The sequence below is a fragment of the Gobio gobio genome, assembly GCF_949357685.1.
Source record: "Gobio gobio genome assembly, chromosome: 4".
Taxonomy (NCBI): Eukaryota; Metazoa; Chordata; class Actinopteri; order Cypriniformes; family Gobionidae; genus Gobio; species Gobio gobio.
Window position 1 is genome coordinate 17562830 of NC_137100.1, and position 27720 is coordinate 17590549.

The 27720-nt window shown below is 42.6% G+C and overlaps 1 protein-coding gene across 1 annotated transcript in view; it reads right to left on the reverse strand.

Annotated features, from left to right (window-relative positions):
• The window catches only part of npr2 (natriuretic peptide receptor 2), an 89717-nt gene that overhangs the window by 52495 nt on the left and 9502 nt on the right, over positions 1-27720 (reverse strand). Inside the window, 6 exon segments of the mRNA XM_079814520.1 lie at positions 4917-5001; positions 12783-12906; positions 13804-13898; positions 14918-15053; positions 16003-16116; positions 21907-22094. Of these exon segments, the coding sequence (XP_079670646.1) occupies positions 4917-5001; positions 12783-12906; positions 13804-13898; positions 14918-15053; positions 16003-16116; positions 21907-22094 (742 nt within the window).

Genomic DNA, 27720 nt, shown 5'->3' on the forward strand with positions numbered 1-27720 from the left:
GAAAAAACGGTCTAACTTCGGAATTCACTACTACATAGTTCACAGTCTTTGTAAAGTGTTTCAGCAATTTGTCTAGAAACAAATCTCAGAATTGCCTTTACAGGGACTTTAAGCATGAGATCGCATTACTGCGCAGAATTCAAATGACATGCGGATGAGGGCGAAAAGCAGCAGTTTAACAATGCTCACCACGTGGATCATATAGCTCAGATACAGACCGGAGTGAGCGTGTTTAAAGTTTTTATGGATATATTTCATATACTCTAGTGCCCTAAACATGGACCAGCATCGTGTATGCACACATATTTAATGATGCAAATAAGGACACTGATCCAGCCATACGCCTGATCATGAAAGCGATGACACAATTAATTATTCTGATGCACAGAACACAATAATATAGACAGAAAATTAAAAGAAGAATGGAATTAGGCTAACCTTTATTCTTTCTGTGTTAAACTTACACGTGTCATTTGTTTAGAGATTGTAGTGCTCTTAAATGTATTGAAAATATTATTAGACCTTTTAAATGTTCTTCCGCGTTTCTCTCTTTTTTTGGCACTTTGTTGTTAAAGGGTTAGATTTTTAAAATGCATCAAGGCGCCCTCAACTCTGTTTTTGTTCCCTCCGTGTGTCACAGGGTGTTTGGTGTTGGTTCATGTTCATTGTTCTTGGTTCTGTTTTTAGTTTATCATGTTCATGGTTATGTTTGAGTTTGTCATGTTCACAGTCTTGTCATGCACTTCCTGGTCTTGTCATGTGATTCCCATGACCTCATGTGTTGTGTCATGTCATTGGTTAATTGTCTCATCACTGTTCACAGGTGTCACTTGTCTTGTCATTAGTCTGTTTGTATTTAAGCCCTCATGTTTGCCATGTGTCTTTGTCAAGTATTGAATGTTGTAACCCGCTGTCGGTGAGTTAGTTAAAGCTCTTTATAGTTTGTTTTTGCCAAGTCCTTGTTTTATGTTTTGTTGTGAATAAAGTAATGCACATGGGTCCTTCAACTTGCCTCCAGTGGAATCTCTGTTACAACGTGGTCATATTTTAATATTCATTTGCCTGTATAATGAGTGTTGCAGGTCTGTTTTATTGGATTTAATTGTATGGAAAAGAGCAGCATGAACATCCTATATTTTTATATATATAAAATTGTTTTTATTTTATTTTTTGTGGTCAAGACCCTCAGTGATAATGAGATTTATATTAGCCAAATATATAAAAATGTATAGCATATAAGCTATACTGCAGCACTTACCTATTTTCTCATATACTCTGTGTCTGTCCTTGGACTTTTACGTTGAAATGTTTCCTGTGCTTTGACCTTTTGCCAGTTTAATGGATTACGACTTTGGATTGTGCTACAAATAAACTGCATTTGGATCTTCTTTCGTTGTCACTCAGTGCTTGCAACAACTAACACCAGCAATACGTAAAAGTCCAAGGACAGACACAGAGCATGTGAGACACCAATAATAATCATAATAATTACAGAACAAGTTACATCAACATATATTTTCAGGCTAAGGCAATAAATAATTAATTGCAAGACTCCACATAATTCTTATTTGGTCATGATTTCCATGTAAAAAAAAAAATAATTCAATGGTTCCTCTTATTTGCACAGCGTTACGGTGCTCCTTTTAAATGTTACATTCTCAGTTATAGCCTTGTCAACAGTAACACCTGTAGCACCAATATTAGTCAATGTTTAATTAATAATACAATCTTGTAGCTTAAATTTGATTCCTAGAAAACACTCAAAAAATATAATTTGTATGTTTCTCAACAAACAATCTGTCAAATTTGGTAATGTAAGGTTAACATCTATGATGTTTCCTTTTAAAGAATCAAAGTGGAAAATTTAAAAGAGCAGCAGCATAACAGTTCAGTTGCTCTAATTGAAAAGGTTAATCATAGCATAATTATGGGGATCGGCTTATTCTTGTTACTTGATACTTTTCTGTTGTGTGAAATAAATGTGGGTACTGTATATCTGAGTGGGTATTCTTAAACATAATTTCCATTTTAGAGTAATTTCTTTTTTCTAAAACCGAGTTAAGATGAATGAATGACAAGTCCAAGAATAAGTCTACCTCTGCTGCAACTGCAATATTTATTCTAGTATGAGGAGCTAACATCAATATTTGTCTCAAAGTGTTGACTATACTGGAATTGAGCCCATTTATATAACCCATGAGTCAACTTCTACAATTCTCTTTTCCACAAGATGTTGTTCCAGACTATTCAGTAGTATACTAGATTTTATTCAAAAAAGGAAACTAAATTTGTAGACTCAGAGTCAAGTAAACTGAAAAAAAAATGGAAAAGTATAATCTGTTGTCTCATGTGCTTCATTGCTTATTAATTCCTGAAAATATGTATAAGACTTTAAAAAAATCTGCCTGATTTCAGTGCAGACATGCATAGAAACATCATATGGAGCAATCAGACCTGAGGAGCATTACTTAAAGGGTACAAAAAAACACACAGTTTCTGCCAATCTCCTGTTAATCTTGAGTACCTATATAGTATTGCAACCTTCATATCTCTGAAGAGTCTTTAGCTTTATCATATTTATAAAAGATAGAAACGCTGTACCGATTCCTTCGAAAACAGCCAAGCTTGTGGAGGCGTGCAGTGGGCGGGGCTAAAGAGTCACAAGCACACACAATACATCATGGCATTATCCCTGGATAACTTTCAATTCACTATAAGTCCGTGTTGTTTACATTATTTGCACACTTCTTTAGTGACATTGTTGATTTCGTGGTCTGAACACAAAATGACAGCGCTGCCGACGGGTCTCTTAACCCGAGCGAAGCACGTTGATGGGCCACACTTGCTGTCATTCTGATTGATATGTTGATATGCACGCACTCATCCAGAGAAGTGCCCATACAAGGAATTCCGCCCTTTATGAAGTCATACAAGGCCATACTCAAAAAAAACTTTTCGAAACTAAAATTAAAACGAAGCTAATTAAAATCCTGGAGGAGTGTATTTGGCACAGAAATACTCCATCATACGTCCAACTCATTTTTTGAAATGTTGGCCATTTTTAGCATGACAATCCAACTCTTTTAACAGTGTAAATAAGTCAGAATGCATGCAATAGCATTAGACCCCCCTTAAACAACAACAAACCTTCTGTCTGAAATGTTTGCATTGGTTTAAATTCAAATTTGTAGACCTGTAACAATATTGATAATGCACAAACCATAGTACACTTCTTTCTATTTATTGTGTTCTATTTATTTGCCCCTGTCTGTATATTATTCAACCCTTAACATTATACTTACATCACATTTACATTTAATCATTTAGCAGACACTTATCCAAACCCACTTACAAATGAGGACAGCAATAGAAGCAATCAAACCAACAACAGGGCAACAATATGCAAATGCTGTTACCAGTCCCGGTTAGTCCATCACTGTACATGTAGAAAAGCTGTTGTTTTTTATATAGAATAGTAAGTGTTAGTATTAATGGGTCAAGTGTTGTCGAAAAAGTTGCGCCTTCAGCAGTTTTTTGAAAATGGCTAAAGGCTCAGCAGCTCGGGTTAAGTTAGGCAGGTCATTCCACCAGCTTGGAACAGTCCGTGAGGGTAAAGGTCAGTGAAAGTGATTTTGTGCCTCTTTGGGATGGCACCACAAGGCGCTGTTTACTTGCAGAACGTAAGCTCCTTCAGGGCACATAGGTCTGAAGTAGAGAGTTTAGGTATAGTGGTGCAGAGCCAGTGGTTGTTCTGTAGGCAAACATCAGTGCTTTGAATTTGATGTGCGTGGCAATTGGCAAATATAGTGCAATTTTATGAGGAGAGGTGTGACATTATATACTGAAGATCTTAAAGGAGTCAAATTAAATAAAGCCTGTACAATTAATTCTTTACATTTCAACATTTTTCACATTTCAGTCAAAATTGTATCACACAAATGTGTATTGTAAAACGTTTTCTGTTCTAGTTCATTACTATTATTATTATCAAATTAAATCAAATTTTATTTATAAAGCACATTTAAAATCAACCTGAGTTAGCCAAAGTGCTGTACATAGAGAACCTATAACACATACAAATTACAAACAGTTAGAAAATTATTTAGGTAAACACTGAAATTACAGTTATGGCTCATACATTTCTACTTCACTAAAATACTAAAATCAGTTTTTATAAATGCTGAATGTTGGCATCACAACTTTATTCTGTACTTCATTTATTTTTAGATTGGCTAAAGATTATAAATTGTGTGTTAGGTTGAATTATTGGTATTTTTAAAAATGAGCTTTAATCAAGTGTTAAATTATGGTAAATAGGGGAAATTCTCATTAATTATATATTCAACAGTAGCTGATATAGTAGTGATATAACATGCATCCCTATTATTATTATTTATTTATTATTTTCATAGTTATCTTATCTAATTATAATATGCGTTAAGATACTGAAAAGATTATGGAACTCTCTGAACAATTTCACACATTTTTCAATTCCACGGATTTGCTCCCAAAATCATCTTTGAAAACGCAACGTCCACAGATTCCATCTGGGTCCAGTCATAATTGAGGCAATGAGGTCAACAGCACAGCCTGAAATTCGTTGAAAATATCAGCTGACCAAGTGTAACAAACAATGAAATATTTAGACTATCTGCAATTGTCTCAGAAACAGACATACTTTCCAGATTTCACTCAAACAACTGCTGAGCGGTTGCTCTGGCAACAATCATGTAAATTCCACTCTGGCACCTATAGAAGCTTTTCCCGTAAATCCTCTGAAAAAAGAAACTGCAAGTTCTAGCATGTCTTCTTCCTGCAAACCCTTAAATAACACCTCTCTAGGGTATTACACGTGTTGTCATTAATCTGAAAACGAAAACAATTACTGTAAAGCTTGTAGTAAAAAAAGAATGTACCTGTAGATAAGAAAACTGGAGATTCCAAAAATGATGAGGGCCAGTCCAGACCCAACTGCCACTATTCCAAGGACAGGAAGTTGATCTGGGAAATTAAAATACAATTATATAAAACGAAACTCAGTAACTGACTTTTTGGGTACACTGAGGAAGACTTCACAAACAATGAATCGGGCCCGCTAATATCATTTATTTATGTAAACTGCCTGCATTTAAGCGCTTGATTCACTAAATAAATTTTGCGAATCATTAAATAGTGTACAAAATCTGCGTTGAACGCAGCTTGCACAGCGCAATTCCTGATCTTGCAGGTCTGTGGGTGCCAGGTTGTGAAGGGTGCAGCAGATTAAATCTATCGATAAATCTAGACACCTTAATCAGCCTTTTAAAAATACTGAAAGTGAGCTCATCGACATCTGGATATATGCCAAGTTTCACCACTCTTCTCCATCATTTGATGAATCACTACAGCTAATAGAGAAAGTAGACAAAAATCTTTTTCAACACTCTAAAAAGTAATTCAGGGGACCTGTTACCACAACTTAAATAAATTCATGGTTGCAAGTAAAAAAATCTAATAATTGTTTTGATAACTTTGGAAATTGGGCAGTGGATATCTAGTTCCCTTTTGTTCAGTCACTACGAAGTAACGTTAGTGACTAACGAATGGGGGTTTCGCTTAGAAGCCAATTACCTTCGAGGAGTCTAACAACGCCCAATGGCAGTGCCAATGCCATGGGCATGCAGAATTTGCATGCGTAACTCCGCCCCACAGTGTGGGTATATAAGGAAGTACGCTGGCAATATCGCATTTTGTTTCTGCTTTGGAGCCAAGAGCATCTCTTCACTCCTTCAAGCCTGCTAACTGAGTCTTTGTCAGCCTTCGAGACGAGCAGCTTTCGAGCCTTCGAGACGAGCAGCGTTGGTGTTTACGGCGCGTTCCAGCGATCACATACTTCCTGCCTGCTGATCTGCGCAGTGGTCTGCTAGACAGCTGGTGTGTGTTTCCCTGGGCGCTTCGGCGTCACTGCGAAGCTTCCTCTCACAAAAGAGCTTGCACGTGGCACGTCCTTTTCAGGATGTCTCGTCCGTGCACTTCTGGTTGCGGCCGGTTGTTATCGTCTTCTGATGGGCACAATCACTGTCTGGTATGCTTGGGCTTTCAGCATACCCAGGCAGCGTTTGTGGATGCGTCATGTTCCCACTGTGGGAACATGACCATCGCGGTGCTGCGGTCGAGACTTGAGGATCTTCGTAAAGAAGTGAGAGTCCCCTCTGCCACACCCCAATCTACCGTCTCCACGAGAGGCGGTATTTTGGCTGGTGGCCAGGGTGACCTGAGGGTGACGGTGTGGAACAAAGCCCCAACGCTCATGCCTCGGGACACACCCCCTCTCTAGCGCACCGCAACCCGTGAGTGTTCAGGTGGAGATCGCTTGCCCGGCTCCGGCCCCCCCGCGCATCTCGTTTTGGCGCTCCAGAGGATGATGCAGTGTCGTTCGCTGCATCCCAAGGTGGGCTCAAGTCCTCCGAGGATGATGACTCGGCTGTGCTGCCGCCTTTGGGCACTCCAGCATTGCCCGAGTCAGACCCGGAGCTGACAGCCATGCTGTCTCGGGCAGCCGCGAGCCTCAGGCTAGAGTGGAACCCTCCGCCCTGTCCTGAGCGCTCGCGGCTTGATGATTGGTTTTTGGGGGCGCTGTGCGTTGACACCCGTCAGTCCCCGCCCCCAATACCTTTCTTCCCCGAGCTGCATGAGGAGGTTGCGCGGTCCTGGAAGTCCCCGTTGTCTTCCCGCGACCGTTCGGCGGCCTCCTCCGCCTTCTCCACTCTCGATGGGGCCCCCCAGTCGAGCATTCTGTTGCGATGCAACTGTGTCATCAGAGCGCTTCGACCTGGCGTGGTGATCCTAAGCACCCCTCCAAAGCCTGTCGATTGTCATCAACCTTGGTGGCGAAATCGTACAGAGCTGCGGGGCAGGCTGCCGCCTCGTTGCATGCCATGGCAATTCTGCAGGTCTACCAGGCCCGGTTGCTCAGGGACATGCACGAGGGTGGAGCTGATCCAGGGCTCGTGGACGAGCTGCGTGCCGCCACCGCCCTCGCCCTCCAGGCGACGAAGGTGAACACACACTCCCTGGGTCAGGTGATGTCCACAGCTGTGGTCCAGGAGCAACACCTGTGGCTAAACCTGGCTGATATGCGGGACAGCGAGCGAACACGTTTCCTCGATGCCCCCATATCCCAGGCTGGCCTCTTCCGTGGCGCGGTTGAAAGCTTCGCTCAACAGTTTTCAGCCGCCCAGAAGCAGACTGAGGCTATAAAACATATACTGACCCGGCGGCCAGCTGCTGCCTCCACCAAGCCACCGGCACAGTAGCCGCCGAGGGCGCCCTCCTAAAGCTCCAGCAGCAGCCTTCACCCGGGCCGGGTCACGGAGGACACCGTAGGAAGGCGCCCCAGTCCGCCCAGGCCGCCCCGCTAAACGCCAGGCCAAGCAACGCTCCTGATGCGGACAGCTCAGGGATGGGAAATTCTTTCAGGGAGATGGCAGCAGGGCCACTCCTTCCCCCGGTGGAGAATCTACTGTGGTTAAAGAAAGAATTAACATTCCCATCCCTGAGCCCCCAGAGACTGGTGACGGCAGTGTGCGCCGCCCCCGGGCCACGCCGCTCTCGTCCCTCTCTGTCACCAGCCTCCTCTCAGAGCAGACCCCAGTGGAAAGTGCGTCCTTCCCTGGTCTCCTCTGTCAGGACGCAGCCGTTAACCGTGCCCCCACACCGGGACATTCCGCCTCCCACGTCCGGGCCGGTAACGCTGCCTCGCTGCCCCAGCCTGGGTACGTCTGTGGACCCGAATGACCCCGCTGGTGCAGTTCCTGGGAGCCTGGCTTCAGCTTCTGGGATTGTCCCGCTGGGTCGCGAAGACCGTCAGGCGTGGCTACGCGATTCAGTTCGCACAGGCTCCTCCCCGCTTCCGGGGAGTCCGCTGCACTATGGTCGGGGCCAATGCCCCTGTCATGCGTGCGGAGATTGCCACCCTACTGGCGAAGGGTGCGATCGAGCCTGTCCCTCCAGCCGAGATGAAATCCGGCTTCTACAGCCCCTACTTTATTGTACCCAAGAAAACCGGTGGGTTACGGCCAATCCTGGACCTGCGCGTCCTGAACGGCCCATCCTGGACCTGCGCGTCCTGAACCGATACCTTCACAGGCTTCCATTCAGGATGTTGACAGCGAAGCGCCTTTTCGAATGCGTTCGTCCAGCCGATTGGTTTGCAGAGATCGACCTGAAGGACGCCTACTTCCATGTCTCCATCCTCCCTCGACACAGACCGTTCCTACGGTTTGCTTTCGAGGGGCGGGCATATCAGTACGCAGTCCTCCCATTCGGGCTAGCTCTGTCCCCTCGCGTCTTCACAAAGCTTTTCGAGGCAGCCCTTGCGCCACTCAGGCAGCACGGGGTTCGCATCCTGAACTACCTCGACGACTGGCTCATAATGAGTCACTCTCGAGCGCAGGTTTGCAAACACAGAGACCTAGTGCTCCAGCACTTAGCCCGTCTGGGCCTTCGGGTCAACTGGGAGAAGAACAAACTTTGCCCCGTGCAGAGGATCTCTTTTCTCGGTATGGATATCGACTCGGTCGCCATGTGTGCGCAGCTTACGAGCGAGCGCGCGCAGTCTCTGCTGACTTGCCTCCGTCAAATCGGCACATGGCATCTGCAGCCGCGGTGACGCCGCTCGGATTGCTTCATATGAGACCGCTTCAGCATTGGCTTCGCGATCGAGTCCCGAGATGGGCATGGCGGTCTGGCACGCTCCGGGTCCTAGTTACTCGAACCTGCCTTCAGACGCTCACCCTGTGGTCAAACCTCAGTTTTCTACGGGCTGGTGTGCCCTTAGAACGAGTTTTCAGGCATGTTGTTGTGTCAACAGCTGCCTCCGCCACGGGTTGGGGTGCCATGTGCAATGGACATGCTGCAGCGGTCTCCTGGACAGGACCCCAGCGTCGCCTGCATGTCAATTGCCTCGAGTTGCTGGCAGTACGGTTCGCCCTGCACCGCTTCCGAGCGTTGCTGAGGGGTCAACACCTACTAGTCAGACAACACAGCCACAGTAGCGTACATCAACCACCAGGGCGGTCTACTCTCCCGCCATATGTCTCAACTCGCCAGCCATCTCGTTCTATGGAGTCAGAAGCACCTGAGGTCCCTACGTGCTGTCCATATCCCGGGAGAACTGAACCATGCAGCCGACGAGCTCTCACGGTCTCAGCCACTTCCTGGAGAATGGAGACTCCATCCCCAAATGGTCCAGCTGATTTGGGAACAGTTCGGCGACGCACAGGTAGATCTGTTTGCCTCCCACGACTCTTCCCATTGCAGCCTGTTCTATTCCCTAACCGAGGGCATGCTCGGCACGGATGCACTGGCGCACAGCTGGCCGCGGGGCCTGCGCAAATATGCGTTCCCCCCAGTGAGCCTTCTTGCATGAGTCCTGTGCAAGATCAGGGAGGACAAGGAGCAGGTAATGTTGGTCGCCCCTTATTGGCACGGCCAGACCTGGTTCTCGGAACTCTTACTCCTTGCGACAGCCCCACCCTGGCCCATCCCTCTGAGGAAGGACCTCCTCACTCAGAGACGGGGCACCCTCTGGCACCCGCGTCCCGAACTCTGAAACCTCCACGTGTGGCTCCTGGACGGGACGCAGCAGGTTTGAGTACCCTACCACCTCTGGTGGTGGCTACCATCACTTCCGCTAGGGCAGAGTCCACTCGGCATACTTATGCGTTGAAGTGGAACCTCTTCGTCACCTGGTGTTCTTCCCGCCAAGAACACCCCTGGAAATGCCCGATTGGGTCCGTGCTCTCGTTCCTCCAAGAAGGGTTGGAGCGAAGGCTGTCTCCCTCCACCCTTAAAGTTTATGTGGCCGCAATATCTGCCAACCACGACCTCTTGGAGAAGAAAAAGGTAAGTCAGCATGACCTGGTCATCAGGTTCCTGAGGGGAGCCAGGAGACTAAATCCTCCTCACTCTCCACTCGTACCCTCTTGGGACCTCTCAGTAGTCTTAGATGCTCTGCAGAGGCCTCCCCAGTCGATCTTGAGTTCTTGTCTATGAAGACAGCGCTCCTGACCGCATTGGCCTCCATCAAGAGGGTAGGGGACCTGCAGGCATTTTCGGTTGACGAAGCGTGATCCTGAGACCCCGGCCCGGATATGTGCCCAAGGTTCCCACCACTCCGTTCAGAGACCAGGTGGTGAACCTGCAAGCGCTGCCCGTGGAGGGGGCAAACCCAGCCTTGGCATTGCTCTGTCCAGTACGCGCTCTTCGCGCTTACGTAGACAGGACGCAGTGTTTCAGGACCTTAGACCAGCTCTTTGTCTGTTATGGTGGAGAGCGGAAGGGAAGAGCTCTCTCAAAGCAAAGGCCGTCTCCCTGGATAGTGGACACCATTGTTTTGGCTTACCAGCAGCAAGGTCGACCATATCCCCTTGGGGTTAGGGCCCACTCTACCCGGAGTGTGGCCTCCTCTTGGGCTCTAGCGCATGGCGCCTCGCTTACAGACATCTGCAGAGCTGCAGGCTGGGTGACACCTAACACATTCGCCAGATTCTACATCTCCGAGTGGAGCCTGTGTCCGACTATGTACTCGCCTCTACTAGTGGCCGGTAATGGACTAGGCTCAGGTGTCTTCACTTACTCGCCATTCCACTCCGCGGACTGGATACGTGCGATATATTCCTCAGGTGAGCTTCCCGAAAGCCCTGAGTTCCTCCAGCACTGTCGACGCCGACACCAGTAAATCTGCCCTCTCGAGCCTAGACCCTCGTGTTCGGCCAGGTGCCCCGTGTGCATGGTTCCCCTCCGGCAACCCCCACACGTGTATTTCCACCGTAAGCCTCCTCAGTGAGCAGGTGTCTTTCCCTTGGCAAGTCCCTGCCACCCCCGGGGTTAAAAATCCACCTTCGGCTGGTACCCCAGAGTTTCCATATGCAGCCCTTAGCGGGTCATATGTGTACTCTCTAAGTCCTCCCTACGGGTAGGCATTTTGGCATATCTCCACTGGAATATGCTTCCCAGTGTACCTTGGTATTAATGTGATAAGTGGGAGTCCTTCGTCCGTACTAGTCTTACGACAGGGTACTCACACTTACGCAGGGCACTGGAAGACAGCCGAGTGGCGTCACTGTATTGGGACCCCCATTCGTTAGTCATTAACGTTAAGTCGTAGTGACTGAACGAAAGGGAACGTCTTGGTTACGTATGTAATCCTCGTTCCCTGAGGAGGGAACAGAGACGTAACGTCCCTTTGCCACTTCTGCTGTACTGCTGGAACGGACGAGAGTTCAGTCTTGGCTCCGCAGCAGATAACATTCTTCCTTAGAACAACTTCCTTATATACCCACGCTGTGGGGCGGAGTTACGCATGCAAATTCCGCATACCCATGGCATTGGCACTGCCATTTGGCGTTGTTAGACTCCTCAAAGGTAATTGGCTTCTAAGCGAAACCCCCATTCGTTAGTCACTAACGTTACATCTCCGTTCCCTCCTCAGCATTCTTTGTATAGGACTGGCAGTGCTGAGTAGTAACGAGTAGTAACTGATTACATGTAATCTGGATTACGTAACCTGATTCCAAAAATTAAGTACTTGTAATTAGATTATATTACATTTTCAAATACTTGTAATTAGACAGTTACTTTTCTATTGATTACATGATTACATGTTATTCTCACAATGGCAGTAAACTATTCATTATTCATTGAATCTACTTTATTTTATTTTACATTTTCCTTTATTTATACTGATTATATACATTCAGAAGCTCTTCCAAGTTTGTTGAATTGCACACACTTTTCATGAGCTGATCACTGAAAACTGAGACCCACAGCATTTGTTCACTAGATCTACAGAAATCATTTCACTTTTAAAGCTACACTGTGTAACTTTTTTAGTTTATTCTTAGCTAAAAACACTTAGTTCTTTCAAAAATATATGTGCTCATTAATGTACATTTACTTCTTTCAAGTAATAAAGTATTCTCGTAAGTTTATAATATGCCATTGAAAATACATACGGGTGAGGGGTTCAAATGCGGGTCGCCATGTTGCCCCTCCATCTTGAAAGTACATTAGCCAAAGAGGGACATACCCGTAAATTCAAGCTTCGCCTTTCGCGTTTTAACACTCGATGGCACCGTGTCGAATGTGGACGAGGTCGAACTGGAAGCCATGTTAATCTTGGACTAAATCGGCCACCGTAGGAGTTAAAACGAAATCGGAATTGAGAGGAACAGAAACTAATATTCACTGGAGGGTCATATACCTTTTCACCGCTAGATGGGAGAAAATTTCACACAGTGTAGCTTTAAAAAGTGTTTTTCTCAACATTGCAACAATGCATATCTAATCAGCTCCTGATGAACACATTCGTTATTATTTGAATTATCACTCAGTGAGTCATTTAACAATGTATTACTGTCTCTGGAAGGCTTTTGTCTTTCAAATTCACGTCATTTCATATTTACATGCAATTCAGAGACTAACCAACTTATTTTTCAGGTGAACCTCTTTGCCCTAATAAATTTAATTGAAGTAAGCCCTTAGATTTTAAGTTAATAAGTTAGGTTACTAATAAATAAAGTCAATAATAATAATAATAATAATAATAGAAATGAAGTTCAGGGTTCTCTGATGTTGGTTAATGGTCACATGACATGCAGGTAAACAAATATGTTTTAAATCTTTTCTAGTAAATGTTTTATTTTGATTTTATTTATTTAAATTATTTATAATTTAATTACTTAATATATTTTCATTAAACTCACAAGTTTGATTTGAGTTTACACTAAAATGGTCCCTACCTTCCTTGCATGGTGAGAATCCACACGGTGGGTAGTCCAGAGGTGGGGAATTCTTTGGCCACTGAATCCTCTCTGTTGGGGACCACAATATTTCTTTACTGGTCCCATTGTAGTGACCAACAATCTGTGTAACAAGAAATACTCGTAAACATATTTGATTTACAGTAAGCGGAAAAAGATTTCCTATTTTTATTAAATTTTATAAAAATCTATTTTATTAAAATATGAGATTGTTTTTCTGCACATGATTCACAGTATGTATACATGCAAGACTGTCTACTCATTAACCAGATGAAAAGTAAGTTTTAACATATTGGTGGCATAAGAGGTCACTATGGCAACAATGCACGGTATAACTCATTCACTTTGTTACCAGCTAAATAGTCTTTAATTCATTTTATTTTTTGTTGCGATAGGCCTCTCTAAATCAAACAAGACTCCTGGTACATTTATGAATGAACAAGTCAAACTGAAAAATGAACACAACACTTACAAGCGCATGAACACATGCTTTCGATTAGGACAGAAGGGCTAGTAAAGGATTTGATTTTTAAGCAACACATTATTTGGTATGTTGAGCCGTCCAACCATGGCCGCATTTACTGTAATTATGGAGAATGTGGCATGTGGGCTAAATTAGACTGTTGTTCTACATATGCTCGACTCTTTAACCATTGTTATTTTTTGTCACCATGTCTATCAAAAAGATTTTCACTATGGAAACATTTAGCAGGAAAGCTACAGTACATCACTCATTATGTTATTTCTGTGTTTGCTAAGGCACTCATACGAAGGGGTTCTGAAACTCTTATGTGGCAACAGCCTTTGGATTCTATTGGTAAACTATATTGCTAAGGCAAAATAAGTAAATAAATAAAACATTGCTTAGGACATTTTAAAACTTGGTGATGCCAACAACTTTACTTGTATTTCTCAAAATTTCGTCATTCTTATTTATTTCTGAATAAGAGTCCATGTTTTGTATTTATGAGTTGGCTGAATTTGTGGATATTCTACTTACTGCGTATTGCCCAGTTTTCAGGTTAGTCATTCCCCAAAGGCTAAAGTCTGTGTTTCTGGCATTGTTCCGATCTGTGCTTACAAGGCCAGTCACCCCTGTGATGAACAAACACAAGCCCAGGGATCAAATAAACATTTTTATTTGAGTGTTGCTTTCAAAGCTATAAAGTAAAAATATGTTTTTTCTTCGTTAGCCAACAATAATTTTTTAGACAAATAGAAAAATATATATATTATTAAGAGAGGGAGCGCTTTCATAGCTCAGGTTATTTATTGGAACTGAGCAACTGAGATATAAATTATTATTTTTCCTATATCACTACATTACAGACATATGAAACATATGAATGCTGGATGTAAAACCTAATTTTATTTATGAAACTCTACCAGTTAATGTTATTAATATGTTTTGTTTTTTTCAGTAAAAATATATAAACAGCCTAAAACAAGATAAAAATACTTGAGAGAAAAAAACTTGTAAATATTTAAAACATGACATTCCGAAGAAGAAAAAAAGATACCGTGGCCACGTTTTATTAATTTGTTCCTTCTGTTTAGTTACATCATGTTGTACTAATTAATTCCTTCATTTTAGTTACATCATGTGCAGGGTTCTCTCTAAATTTATCTTGTATTCAGTATGTTTAAATAATTTGTTTTGCAGTTTTTTGCATTCAATATTCTGCCTGCTTCCTATATGTGTTTGGCACATTGTGTGTAGTTTCCTTCTGGGAGAAGGCTCAGCAGATGGGTTGTGTATTAGAAACAGATTTTCCATCCACAAGCTAGTTGGGACATGCTTTAAATCAAGGACTCTGACCTCTACACTCCCTCCAAGAGAGGCTGAGAGTTTACCAACATCGACCTCAGAAGAGCTCTTACAAGCCCTCCGCTCACTTTAAAAAGAATCCGAGCGAAGTTGCCAAAACACTCCAGCTTGACACTGCCGCTAAAACCAGGTACATGTCATCACATCCTCAAACTGTGAAGGGTTTAAATGTTGTAATCTGTAACCATCCTATTGAAATAAATGTCAAAGCATCATAGGATCATATTGTGAATGCTTTCATCAAACATATATCTTTGCATTTGTAAACTGAGACCACTCAACACACCCCAGATTCTGCGGTTTTGCATTCTCATCGTTATGTTGATTCCATCGTTCTGAGACACGCCGTCTGCTAACGCTTCACTGAGGGCTTTAGCATATAGCATAAAACCATCATGGAAACAGCCGGCAATAAAATCCATCTGAGGAAAGGCAAAACAGGGCTTTAATACAGGGAAACATCAAGAAATCTAAAACTACATGTCATTCTGTACAGACATGGGGAGAGTAGGGTAAGATCTGCCAGATGTCCTCTAGAGAAGGAGAAATGAGGTGAGGAAAAACTAACAGGGCTATCCATTGATGAAAAATGTAATTTAATTAATTATTAATCTGGCAGACCTAATTTCAAGATGGCTCATATCAGCTGACTTTAAAAGAAAGCATTTAAAACATAGAAATATGATTTGTCTAAAGCATGTGTTAAATGACAATTTTCCCCGCATTAGGGAATAATTTACTTTTACCAAGTAAAAATGTAACCATCATTCCAAATAAGCTAGCTCTTAAGTTGTCTCCAGATTACACTTGCTTTCATATTTGGTTTCTTATACAATGACATTCCAATAGTTTTAAGTGTAGCATAAGTGTTCAAATACATTTTGGAGCCACAGTAAACATCTTAACAATGCATGATAGACTGGATAGTAATTATATAAACAGTAATATAATTATTGTAAGCAATAATTTGATCCATAACTTTCTCATAATTGCAATCCATTTTAGTATGTACTCAAAGGCATTAAGAATTAATTTCCTGAATGTTTTCATTTGGCAGCTACATGTGGATCTAGGGTTTCGGGGAGTTGTTTCCTACTTTTGTCAAAGGGTACAGCTGATTCAGGAAAATGGGACTGACATGAGGAAGCCAAACTTATGATTCAAGCGCTTTTAAGTGTCATATCTGATCTTGTGGTAAAAGGAAACACAGTTTAGCTCCTGAAAGCCTATAGAGCTGAACAGAATGTTCAATATTTTCAAGACAGTGATAGAAGGCCAAAAAAGAACTATGTAGTCTATGTAGATTAAATCTGATGTGACAGATGGCTCCGCATATATGCCAAAATCTGATCTTGTTTATGAGCAACTCACCATTGAGGGTTCCAATTTTATATTAAAGTCCTGCATTGCTCTCTTGTGGAGTTCTTTGCGAAAAGAGGTATACTCAGGGCTGTCTGGCTCCCGGTACGTTACAATGAACACAGACTAGAGAGATGGGGGGAAAAACAGTCAAATAGCTAAGAGTCATAAAAAGAACAATATGTGATCTGACCTGTAGGCAAATATTCAATTCCTGACTAACATCGCTGAGAATTGCCAAATGTTTTTACTGACGCCAGACACGTGATAAAAACTCAGTCATACAATTTACAAAAAGGGATGGTTCACCCAATGGGATGGTTTCTGTCATCATTTACTCACCTTCATGTTGTTCCTAACCCATTTGACCTTCTTTCTTTTCTTGACTTGTATGTTATTCAAGGAATTCAACTGCTTAATATGAAGAACAGATTGAAATTTATGTAATTATTCACTGATAATTTTCACTTCCAGAAGTTGGTTAAACCGGATCATTGAGTCAGTGAACTAATCAGTCAGACTGGTTTTGTGAACCTAATCAACTGGTTCAAAATATGAACTACACATTTAGCAACTTAAAGGAACACGCCTACTTTTTGGGACTTTAGCTTATTCACCGTATCCCCCAGAGTTAGATAAGTCCATACATACCATTCTCATCTCTGTGCGTGCCATAACTCTGTCTGACGCATCCACTGCTAGCCTAGCTTAGCACGAAGACTGGAGGTAAATGGCTCCAGCAAGCCTACTGCTCAATAAGTGACAAAATAACGCCAACATTTTCCTATTTACATGTTGTGATGTGTACATTGTGTACTAAGGCCGACAGAAAATGAAAAGTTGCGATTTTCTAGACCGATAGGAACTATACTCTCATTCCTGCGTAATAATCATGGAAATTTGAGATGTACCATGCCAAGAGTGCCATCCTCAAAACATAGCTGTACATTCGCGTATCTACATCTATGTGCAGAGCTACCTCACAGCTTGAGCTATAACGCAGCTTTTCTTACTATTGATACATGATATGAGGAATAACTTAAACATGATAAGATGACATTTTAAACAGATATACAGCTTATATATATTTCATCATATATACACACAGACACAATATTGCCAAAAGTATTGGGACACCCTTCAAAATTATTGAATTCGGGTGTTCCAATCACTTCCATGGCCACAGGCGTATAAAATCAAGCACCTAGGCATGCAGACTGCTTCTACAAACATTTGTGAAAGAATGGGTCGTTCTCAATGAATTCAAGTATGGTACCGTGATAGGTTGCCACCTGAGAAATAAGTCCATTCGTGAAATTTCCTCACTATTAAATATTCCAGTCAACTGTTAGTGGTATTATAACAAATTGGAAGCAATTGGGAACAACAGCAACTCAGCCACGAAGTGGTAGGCCACATAAAACCAAAGAGCAGGGTCAGTACATGCTGAGGCGCACAGTGAGCAGTAGTCGCCAACTTTCTCCAAACTTCATGTGGCCTTCAGATTAGCTCAAGAACAGTGCGTAGAGAGCTTCATGGAATGGGTTTCCATGGCCGAGCAGCTGCATCCAAGCCTTACATCACAAAGTGCAATACAAAGCGTCGGATGCAGTGGTGTAAAGCACGCTGCCGCTGGACTCTAGAGCATTGGAGCCATGTTCTCTGGAGTGACAAATCACGCTTCTCTGTCTGGCAATCTGATTGACTGAGTCTGGGTTTGGCGGTTGCCAGAAGAACGATACTTGAACTCGAAAGGAACTCTTAATGCTTCAGCATACCAAGACATTTTGGACAATTTCAACTTTGTGGGAACAGTTTGGGGATGGCCCCTTCCTGTTTCAACATAACTGCGTCCCAGTGCACAAAGCAAGGTCCATAAAGACATGGATGAGCGAGTTTGGTGTGGAGGAACTTGACTGGCCTGCACAGAGTCCTGACCTCAACCTGATAGAACACCTTTGGGATGAATTAGAGCGGAGACTGTGAGTAAGGATCCAACATCAGTGCCTGACCTCACAAATGCACTTCTAGAAGAATGGTCAAAAATTCCCATTAACACACTCCTTAACCTTGAGTAAAGCCTCATTAAAGTTCATGTGCATGTAAAGGCAGGCATCCCAAAACATTTGACAATACAGTATTGTATGATGAAGTATAATAATATTTAATATATTTATCTATTTCTGTTTAAAATGTCATCTTATGTTTAAGGCCACCAAGAGTATTTTAGATTTTTGCGTACAAGTGGTTTCAGTTTTCTAAAAAAATGTTTGTAAATTTAAAATACATTTTAGAGCGAAAGTTATTGATGAATCATGATTTGTTTGTGAACACATTTGCAGTAGGCAGATTTCACGCACAAATTTGTGTGTATGCATGCTTAGTGAATGAGACCCACTGTCTTTTCATACCTAACTTTAAGTAGTCAGTGCCAACAGTGAAATATTTGAAAATGTAAGGCACTTTAAAATTGTCAGGTTTATGTTCTGGTTTATGGACTTTTAGTTTGTATTTCCTTGTATCCCTGTGTTCTGTTCCTGCTTCCTTTGTTTCCTATGGATGGTATGCACGTGACATCACTGTAGGCAGGAGTGACTGTGGTTACGCCCACTGAGTGGCAAAAAGAATGAGTGGCAGCATTGGTTTCAGCGTGAATGCCACGCAAAAAAAAAAAAAAAAACACATCTAAAACAAGAAAGAGCTTTGAGATTGACTGTACAAATAGATTTGACAAGAAATCTGATGTATATTTTTACAGACTGCCGAAAGCTTCAGAGAAGCAAATGGATCACTGCAATTCACAGAAACAACTGGACTCCAGGCACCGAAACATGGATTTACAGTCATCAGTTATCAATATGTATGTTTGGGGTAAAACCATACCCTATATATTGTATTGTCAAATATTGTATTGACAACTCATCAATTAAATATTTACCATCTTATATTCTGCATAATTGGATGTTTTTAAATAAGCACTGACAAAAACTGTAAGTTTTTGGGCTGGACAATATGAAACTATATATAACATTGATATAAGTGATCTAAGAGGATATAAGAGGCACATATAAATGTTAGGAAACACAATAATTGGCTGCATGTTAACATCCATGGATCACTGGATCTTTGGTAAGTTGTAAGTAAACTTTATCAAGACCAATTTTTTGTTTAATAATCGGTTGTTTTACTCGCGTCTTCGCAGTTTCCCCAATTAAATCCAGTCATGCAGCAGCTCTTCTGCCACTCAGTCCGGCTGAGGGGGCGTGTTCCGGTGGGAAAGCGATGTCAATGTGTACCCTCTATTTTTTACAGCTTCTTTTATGTTTCCTAGGTTACTGTTTATGGCCTTGGTTCTTTTTTCCTGTGTATTTATGCCTTCAGTTTAGTTCTTTAGATATCTTATTTTCCTTACTGAAGCCGTTACATTGTTTCCTGCCTTCTGGATTGCCATCTTAGTCTCTGTTTTTGTAAATAAACTAAAGCTGCAGCATTTAAGATCCTTACTCCTCTTCCCTGCCTGCACCGTGACAAAAAATTAGTAATTCCATGACATAAGGTTCATACACTGAATGCTCCATTGATGACAACTTGGTTGAAAAATCAATTAACAGAATAGTTCACCCAAAAATGAAATCTCATATAGACATATCATAAAATATCATAAGACTTTCATTCATCTTCAGATATTGTTTATATTCTCTCATCAAATAACTGTGCCAAACCTGTACCTGTTCATTTACTAAAACTGTGAAATGCTGTTTAATACATGTCTAGCCGTATTCTATCAAAACATAACCTTTTATAACTTTTCACATTAGAATGCTGGGTCACACTTTATTTATTAACACACTTTTTTATTTATCACACTTTAAAAATATAATTGTTAGGTACAATATATTTTGTTCATGTTGTTTGTTTGTTCATGTTGCAAAACACTTGCAGGTATTTAGGTGGGGTACAGGTATGATTAGGAACACCGTTTCGTTACATGATTAGGTTAAGGATGGGTTAAGGTGTAAGGAAAGGGTCAACAGTGCAATTATTCGGTTGTTAAGCCTGACGTCACGCGGCAGCGCTTCCGGGTCCAAACGCTCTATCTCATACCACAAGAAAAACAACAAACGGGGCTAATATACACACACAATGTGATGTAATATTACAAAAAATATATATAATCATAACCTTTATCTCCATACCAAAATTCCAGATGGCCAGACAGTGATTCATCTTTTATAAATCGATAAAATATTAATATATGTGACACTGTGAGCACAGAGATTGTTGTGTAGACTGTAAGTATTTAAAATGTTTAACTTTTTTAAATGTTTGATGTTTAATATGAATAAATAGCGCTCATTCACAGCCGTCGATGGCATTCTCAAGTGAAATGAGTTGAGGCTTGGACCCAGAAACAGCGTTCCTTAGGTCACGCCTTTACAAGCCAATAGATGTAATTACAGAAATGAATTACAGCTGTAATTACATGCAGGTATTTTTAAATATAAGTTCAACGGAAAAACATGTATGTACACAATAAGTGCATGGTATGAAATTATTAATTTAAATGTTAGTATATAGTAGTTAAAGACACTTAATATAAAGTGGGACTGGATGTTTTATAATGCACATCAAACTGTCAAAAGGAACAACAAATCAAGCTTCTCTAAAATACTCTCTAAATGGTTTCTAAGCTGTTTGACTCAATTATCTGTCAATAAAAATATTTTAAAGACTGAATTTAAAAAGAAAGACAAGAAAGCGTACATTTAATGGCACAAAGGGATTTGGACCCTCTTTATATTAGGCCTTAACTACTATGTACTAACATTTAAATGAATAGTTTGATACAATGCACTTATTGTGTACATACATGTTTTTACATTGTACTTACATTTTAAAAACTACCTGCATGTAATTACATCTGTAATTAATTTCTGTATTTACAGTTATAATTACACTGTTGAAACTTCGCTTACACCCAACCCTACCCTTAAACTTATCCATACCACCACACCTGTCACTAACTTTACCCGTATCCCACCTCAATATCAGCAAAAGTGTTTTGCAATTCAATATGAACACAATTAGTACATTGTACTTATTTTTTAATGTAAGTACATAGCAGTTAAGGCCACCTAATATAAAGCGGGACCAGGGATTTTGATGGAAACTTTGAAGATGATTTAAGAAAAAAAGGCAAAAATACCTTTTAACAATTAAAAAAATAATCAATAAATGTGGTGCTGATGTTTACATTTACACCTAACAACACATATAGATATACATTCTTTGTCGATTATGATACTTATGTGCAATTTAATAATTTACATTATTACATAAATTGTGATAAAATTAACTATAATGTTATATCTTCCGTTGTCAATTCAAGTAAGATGAGCTAGGGGTGATGAGGGGTGGGGAGGCGCCCCCATTAGACCACCCTAGCTTTCTGTCCTTACTTATTACAAAGAGTAACTCCATTGTATTGTGTACACACTTTAATTGCTACTTCCAAATGTAATATTTTTATGTAACACGTGTTTCTTCTTTTTTCAGTGTAGCTGCATAGAAAAAAATCAGCCTTAAAAGAAATTACTGCAAAAACACTAATTTAAGTAATTGGAAGCCTAATGTATTATTCACAATCAAAGCAACCAGGAAAGCTTTCCAACTAAGTGAATATTAGTCACATTAATAAAACCTTTCTAAACTAAATTTAATTCTGCATGCAAGAAGCACATTAACATGGAAAAAAAGTCACTAAAATCATACAAAACCTTGAATTACAATGTAAGGTAGAAGACAATTCAAAGTGTTAAGCAACTTATTGATCGATCTCAAAAGCAAAAACAGATAAATGCAACTGCTGATGCTATAGAAAAGCTCGGTAGTTATTATGGGTATTATTAATGATACCTGAAATAGCTTGATGGGGTCATTCAACTGTATTGCTGAACCCTGCCAGGGTATTGGAACATCGCCACTTAAACTCTCTGCAAACACGTCAAGGTAGAAGATGGCATAGTCCTCTGGATTCTTCACATCATTTTCAAAGAGTGTGATTATTTGGAAGAAAGTCTGTAGAGGCCCACAGATATACACGACTATGGTAGGAAAAAAGAGAAGACAAAAAACACATTCAGTCTCTCCTTCAGTGTGTCTGCAATGGTTGAAATAAAAATTTAAAACGGCACGATCTAATCGCAGCAGTAATAATTTTAATAAACTCAAACTCACAAACTAGAAATACTCATAACTAAAAAACCATGAACAGCAACGCAACGTGACCAGACAATGAACTTTAATAAACGCAGAGCTTGAATGCCAAAGCAAACTAATCAACAAAATGAACAACAGGTGCAACTGATAATCAAATCAATGAAAAAACATAACAACACACTGAAAACTAATAAAACTAAACTAAACTAAAACCCACCCAACAGAAACATACACACATATTACCCGTAACACAGTGTAAATCCATGATATTTTTGCAAGCTAAAGGGAAAATTTTAATTCTGATGATGTGTCTTAGAAAGGTAATAGCACGGGATGAGTTGCGCCAAAGTTTAAAGCCACCTTTTGGCTCGAAACGTTGTCTTTTTTAATAAATATTTGGGAGCAGCAACAGCAGTGTGCAGATTCTTGTTGACTTTGAGTTGAATGCTTTATCTAATCTAGCACCTGCAAAAAGTTTATTGGATGTGCGCACAATTCTTCTTTGAAACAATAGCTACTCAGCCACGAAGTGGTAGGCCATGTAAAATCACAGAGCGGGGTCAGCGCATGCTGAGGCGCACAGTGCACAGAAGTCACCAACTTTCTGCAGTCAGTAGCTACAGACCTCCAAACTTTGTGTAGCCTTCAGATTAGCTCAAGAACAGTGTGTAGAGAGCTTCATGGAATGGGTTTCCATGGTCGAGCAGCTGCATCCAAGCCTTACATCACCAAGTGCAATGTAAAGCGTTGGATGCAGTGGTGTAAAGCACGCCGCCACTGGACTCTAGAGCAGTGGAGACGTGTTCTCTATAGTGAAAACTTACGCTTCTCTGTCTGGCAATCCAATGGATGAGTCTGGGTTTAGCGGTTGCCAGGAGAACGGTAGGCCTACTTGCCTGACTGCATTGTCAAGTCAAGTCACCTTTATTTCTATAGCGCTTTTCACAACACAGATTGCTTCAAATCAGCTTTACAGTGATAATAGGAAATACATTTTGTTTTAGATGAAAAGCTAAAATAAGTTATGGATTGATTAATTTCTGTTATAAAAACTGATTTCAAAATGTAAAAACGCATGTAAAAAAATATATTGCTCAAAATTAAAACAATAATGTAAATATTATTATTATTATAAATGTGAATCAAAAAATTAAAAGTGCATTTAAAAATAACAAGCATGATTTCATCTCTTAAATGTCTTCGTGTTTTGGTCATAATTTAGACTTTTTTCAATCTAATTTCAGCTTTTTTATCTCATAATTAGGATTTTTAATCATAATTTAGATTTTTAAGTCATAATTTTGACTTTAATTCCAAAATTGTGAATTTTTATCTCAGAATTTAAGTCCCCTCCTTGAACTGTCACCTAATCGTGGTGGAGGGGTCTGAGTACCCGAATGATCCTAGGAGCTATGTTGTCCGGTGCTATATGCCCCTGGTAGGGTCTCCCAAGGCAAACAGGTCCTTGGTGACGGGTCAGACTAAGAGCGGTTCAGAAGCCCAGTATGATTAAAGAAAAATCAAGGGCAGAGACGTCGCCTGGCATGGCGCAGCGAAGCCCCACCCTGGAGCCAGGCCCAGGGTTGGGGCTTGTATGCGAGCACCTGGTGGCCGGGCCTCCCCCCATGGGCTCACCATCTACAGGAGGGATCATAAGGGGCCAGTGCATAGAGGATCTGGCGACAGTCGAAGGCGAGGCCCTCGACGACCCGATCTCTGGACACGGAAACTGGCTTTAGGGACGTGGAATGTCACCTCGCTGGCGGGGAAGGAGCCTGAGCCTGTGTGGGAGGTCGAGAGATACCGACTAGAGATAGTCGGGCTCACCTCACGCACATCTCGGGCTCGGGAACCACACTTCTTGAGAGAGGCTGGACTCTCTACCACTCTGGAGTTGCCCATGGTAAGAGGCGGCGGGCTGGAGTGGGTTTGCTTATAGCCCCCCAGCTCAGCCGCCATGTGTTGGAGTTAACCCCAGTGAACGAGAGGGTCGCTTTCCTGCGCCTTCGAGTCGGGATAGACAGTGCGGAGTACCCGGCCCTCTTGGAGTCTCTGGGAGGGGTGCTGGAAAGTGCTCCGACTGGAGACTCCATCGTTCTACTGGGAGACTTCAACACCCACGTGGGCAGTGACAGTGACACCTGGAGGGGCGTGACTGGGAGCAATGGCCCCCCTGATCTGAACCCGAGTGGTGTTCTGTTATTGGACTTCTGTGCTAGTCATGGCTTGTCCATAACAAACACCATGTTCAAGCATAAGGGTGTCCATCAGTGCACGTGGCACCAGGACACCCTAGACCGGAGGTCGATGATCGACTTTGTGGTCGTCTTATCTGACCTCCGGCCGTATGTCTTGGACACTCGGGTGAAGAGAGGGGCAGAGTTGTCAACTGATCACCACCTGGTGGTGTGTTGGATCCGATGGCAGGGGAGGAAGCTGGACAGACTCGGTAGACCCAAATGTACTGTGAGGGTCTGTTGGGAACGCTTGGCCGAACCCCCTGTCAGAGAGATCTTTAACTCCCACCTCCGGCAGAGCTTTGACCGCATCCCGAGGGAGTCTGGAGATATTGAGTCCGAGTGGACCATGTTCTCCACCTCCATTGTCGACGCGGCCGCTCAGAGCTGTGGCCGTAAGGTCTCCGGTGCCTGTCGAGGCGGCAATCCCCGAACCCGGTAGTGGACACCGGAAGCAAGGAATGCCGTCAAGCTGAAGAAGGAGTCATATCGGGCCTGGCTGGCTTGTGGGGCTCCTGAGGCAGCTGACAGTTACCGGCAGGCCAAGTGAACTGCAGCCCGGGTAGTTGTGGAGGCAAAAAATCGGGCCTGGGAGGAGTTCGGTAAGGCCATGGAGAAAGACTATCGGTTGGACTCGAAGAGATTCTGGTAAACCGTTCAACGCCTCAGGAGGGGGGAGCAGTGCCCTACCAACATTGTTTACAGTAGAGATGGGCAGCTGTTGACCCTTAACTGGGGATATCGTTGGACGGTGGAAGGAATACTTTGAGGATCTCCTTAATCCCACCGACATGTCTTCCATTGAGGAAGCAGTGGCTAAGGGCTCGGAGGTGGACTCGTCCATCACCCAGGCTGAAGTCATTGAGGTAGTTAATAAGCTCCTCAGTGGCAAAGCACTGGGGGTGGATGAGATCCGCCCTGAGTACCTTAAGTCTCTGGATGTCCTGGGGCTGTCTTGGCTGACACGTCTCTGCAGCATCGCGTGGCGGTTGGGGACAGTACCTCTGGACTGGCAGACCGGGGTGGTAGTCTCTCTTTTCAAGAAGGGGACCTGGAGAGTGTGTTCCAACTACAGGGTAGGGCAGGGCAATATGGCCTAAAAAAAAACCCAGATTTTTTCACAAAAAATCCGATTTACGATTTCCCCCTTTTTCTCCCCAGAGGAGAGCGTTGGAGGATGTTAAAGAGAAAACCGATTTTCATTCAAACAAATTGACGTAAACTACACATTCGAGTTAATCGATAAAATTGATTTATCGCTCAGCCCTACTACAGGGGGATCACACTTCTCATGCCAGGTTACTGGAGAGGAGAATTCGGCCGATAGTGGAACCTCGGATTCACAAAGAACAGTGTGGTTTTCGTCCCGGTCGTGGAACACTGGACCAGCTCTATACCCTTTCCAGGGTGCTGGAGGGTTCATGGGAGTTTGCCAAACCAATCCACATGTGTTTTGTGGATTTGGAGAAGGAATTCGACTGTGTTCCTCGTGGCAACCTATGGAGGGTGCTCTGGGAGTATGGGCTGTTCGGTCCCTGTACGACCGGAGCAGGAGCTTGGTCCGCATTGCCGGCAGTAAGTGAGACTTGTTCCCAGTGCATGTTGGACTCCGGCAGGGCTGCCCTTTGTCACCGGTTCTGTTCATAATTTTTATGGACAGAATTTCTAGGCGCAGCCAAGGGCCGGAGAGTGTCCGGTTTGGGGACCATGTGATTTCGTCACTGCTTTTTGCAGATGATGTTGTCGTGTTGGCAACCTCAGTCCAGGACCTTCAGCGTGCACTGGGACGGTTTGCAGCCGAGTGTGAAGCGGCTGGGATGAGAATCAGCACCTCCAAGTCCGAGGCCATGGTTCTCAGTCGGAAAAGGGTGGCTTGCCCACTTCAGGTTGGTGGAGAATTCTTGCCTCAACAGGAGGAGCTCAGGTATCTTGGGATCTTGTTCACGAGTGAGGGAAGGATGGAACGGAGATTGACAGACGGATCGGTGCAGCTTCTGCAGTAATGCGGTCGCTGTACCAGTCTGTCTTGGTGAAGAAGGAACTGAGCTGTAAGGCAAAGCTCTCGATTTACTGATCAATCTCCATTCCTACTCTCACCTATGGTCATGAGCTGTGGGTCATGACCGAAAGGACAAGATCCCGGATACAGGCGGCTGAAATGAGCTTTCTCCGCAGGGTGGCTGGGCGCTCCCTTAGAGATAGGGTGAGAAGCTTGGTCACTCGGGAGGAGCTCAGAGCAGAGCCATTGCTCCTCCACATCGAGAGGGACCAGCTGAGGTGGCTCGGGCATCTATTTCGGATGCCTCCTGGACACCTTCCCAGGAAGGTGTTCCAGGCACTTCCCACTGGGAGGAGACACATTGTGAAAGGAGACATTTCACAATGACAAGTCGTATTTTCGACTTTTTCTCACTATTTTGACTTTTAAAATCATATTTTTGACTTTTTGAATAATAATGAGGACTTTTAAAATCATATTTTCAACATTTGATCTTATAATTATGACTTTATGATAATTGAAATGAGCTGATCAGTAATATAGTTGAATATTTAGTGTCCCCAACTGAGCAAGCTAAAAGCCAAAGGCAACAGAGGAGACGGTGGCAAGTAACCAAAACTCCATCAGGTGACATAATTAGTCATATTAGATTTTTGAAGGAATTTTTGAAGGATCGGAGTCATCGCGCAGATGACAGGTTTATTGAGGATGTCGTGTTGATGAGGCATTTATTAGATCGGAATATTCAAAAGATCGGAGTCATCACGCCGGAGACGGGTTTATTGAGGATGTCATGTCGATGAGGCAATTACAGGGGGGAGTCTAATTGACACGGTCTCTGCAGAAATTTCAGGGATGCGTTCGTCATGTCAAGGCACAGGTCCGCCATCTGATCTGGATATAGCCTGGATCCGGCTGACTGCAGTAAACATCGGGATAAACAGAGAGACTAACATTAGTCGATGCCATTCTTTTTATGATGTAACGAGTACATCAGGTGTTATGGGAAGTGTTCCCGGTTCCGGCTGACCTAGTTAATGCAGCCTAAAACAATAATTTACCTGATTTGAATAATAAATTGATAATGTTCTATGTGTATGCCATAGTAAAGAGATGTGTTTTTAGTCTAGCTTTAAACTGACAGAGTGTACCTGCTTCCCAAACAATGCTAGGAAACCTGTTCCAGAAATTAGGTGCTAAATAGGAAAAGGATCGACCGCCTGCGGTTGATTTTGATATTCGAGGCATTATCAACTGCACAGAGTTTTCAAACCG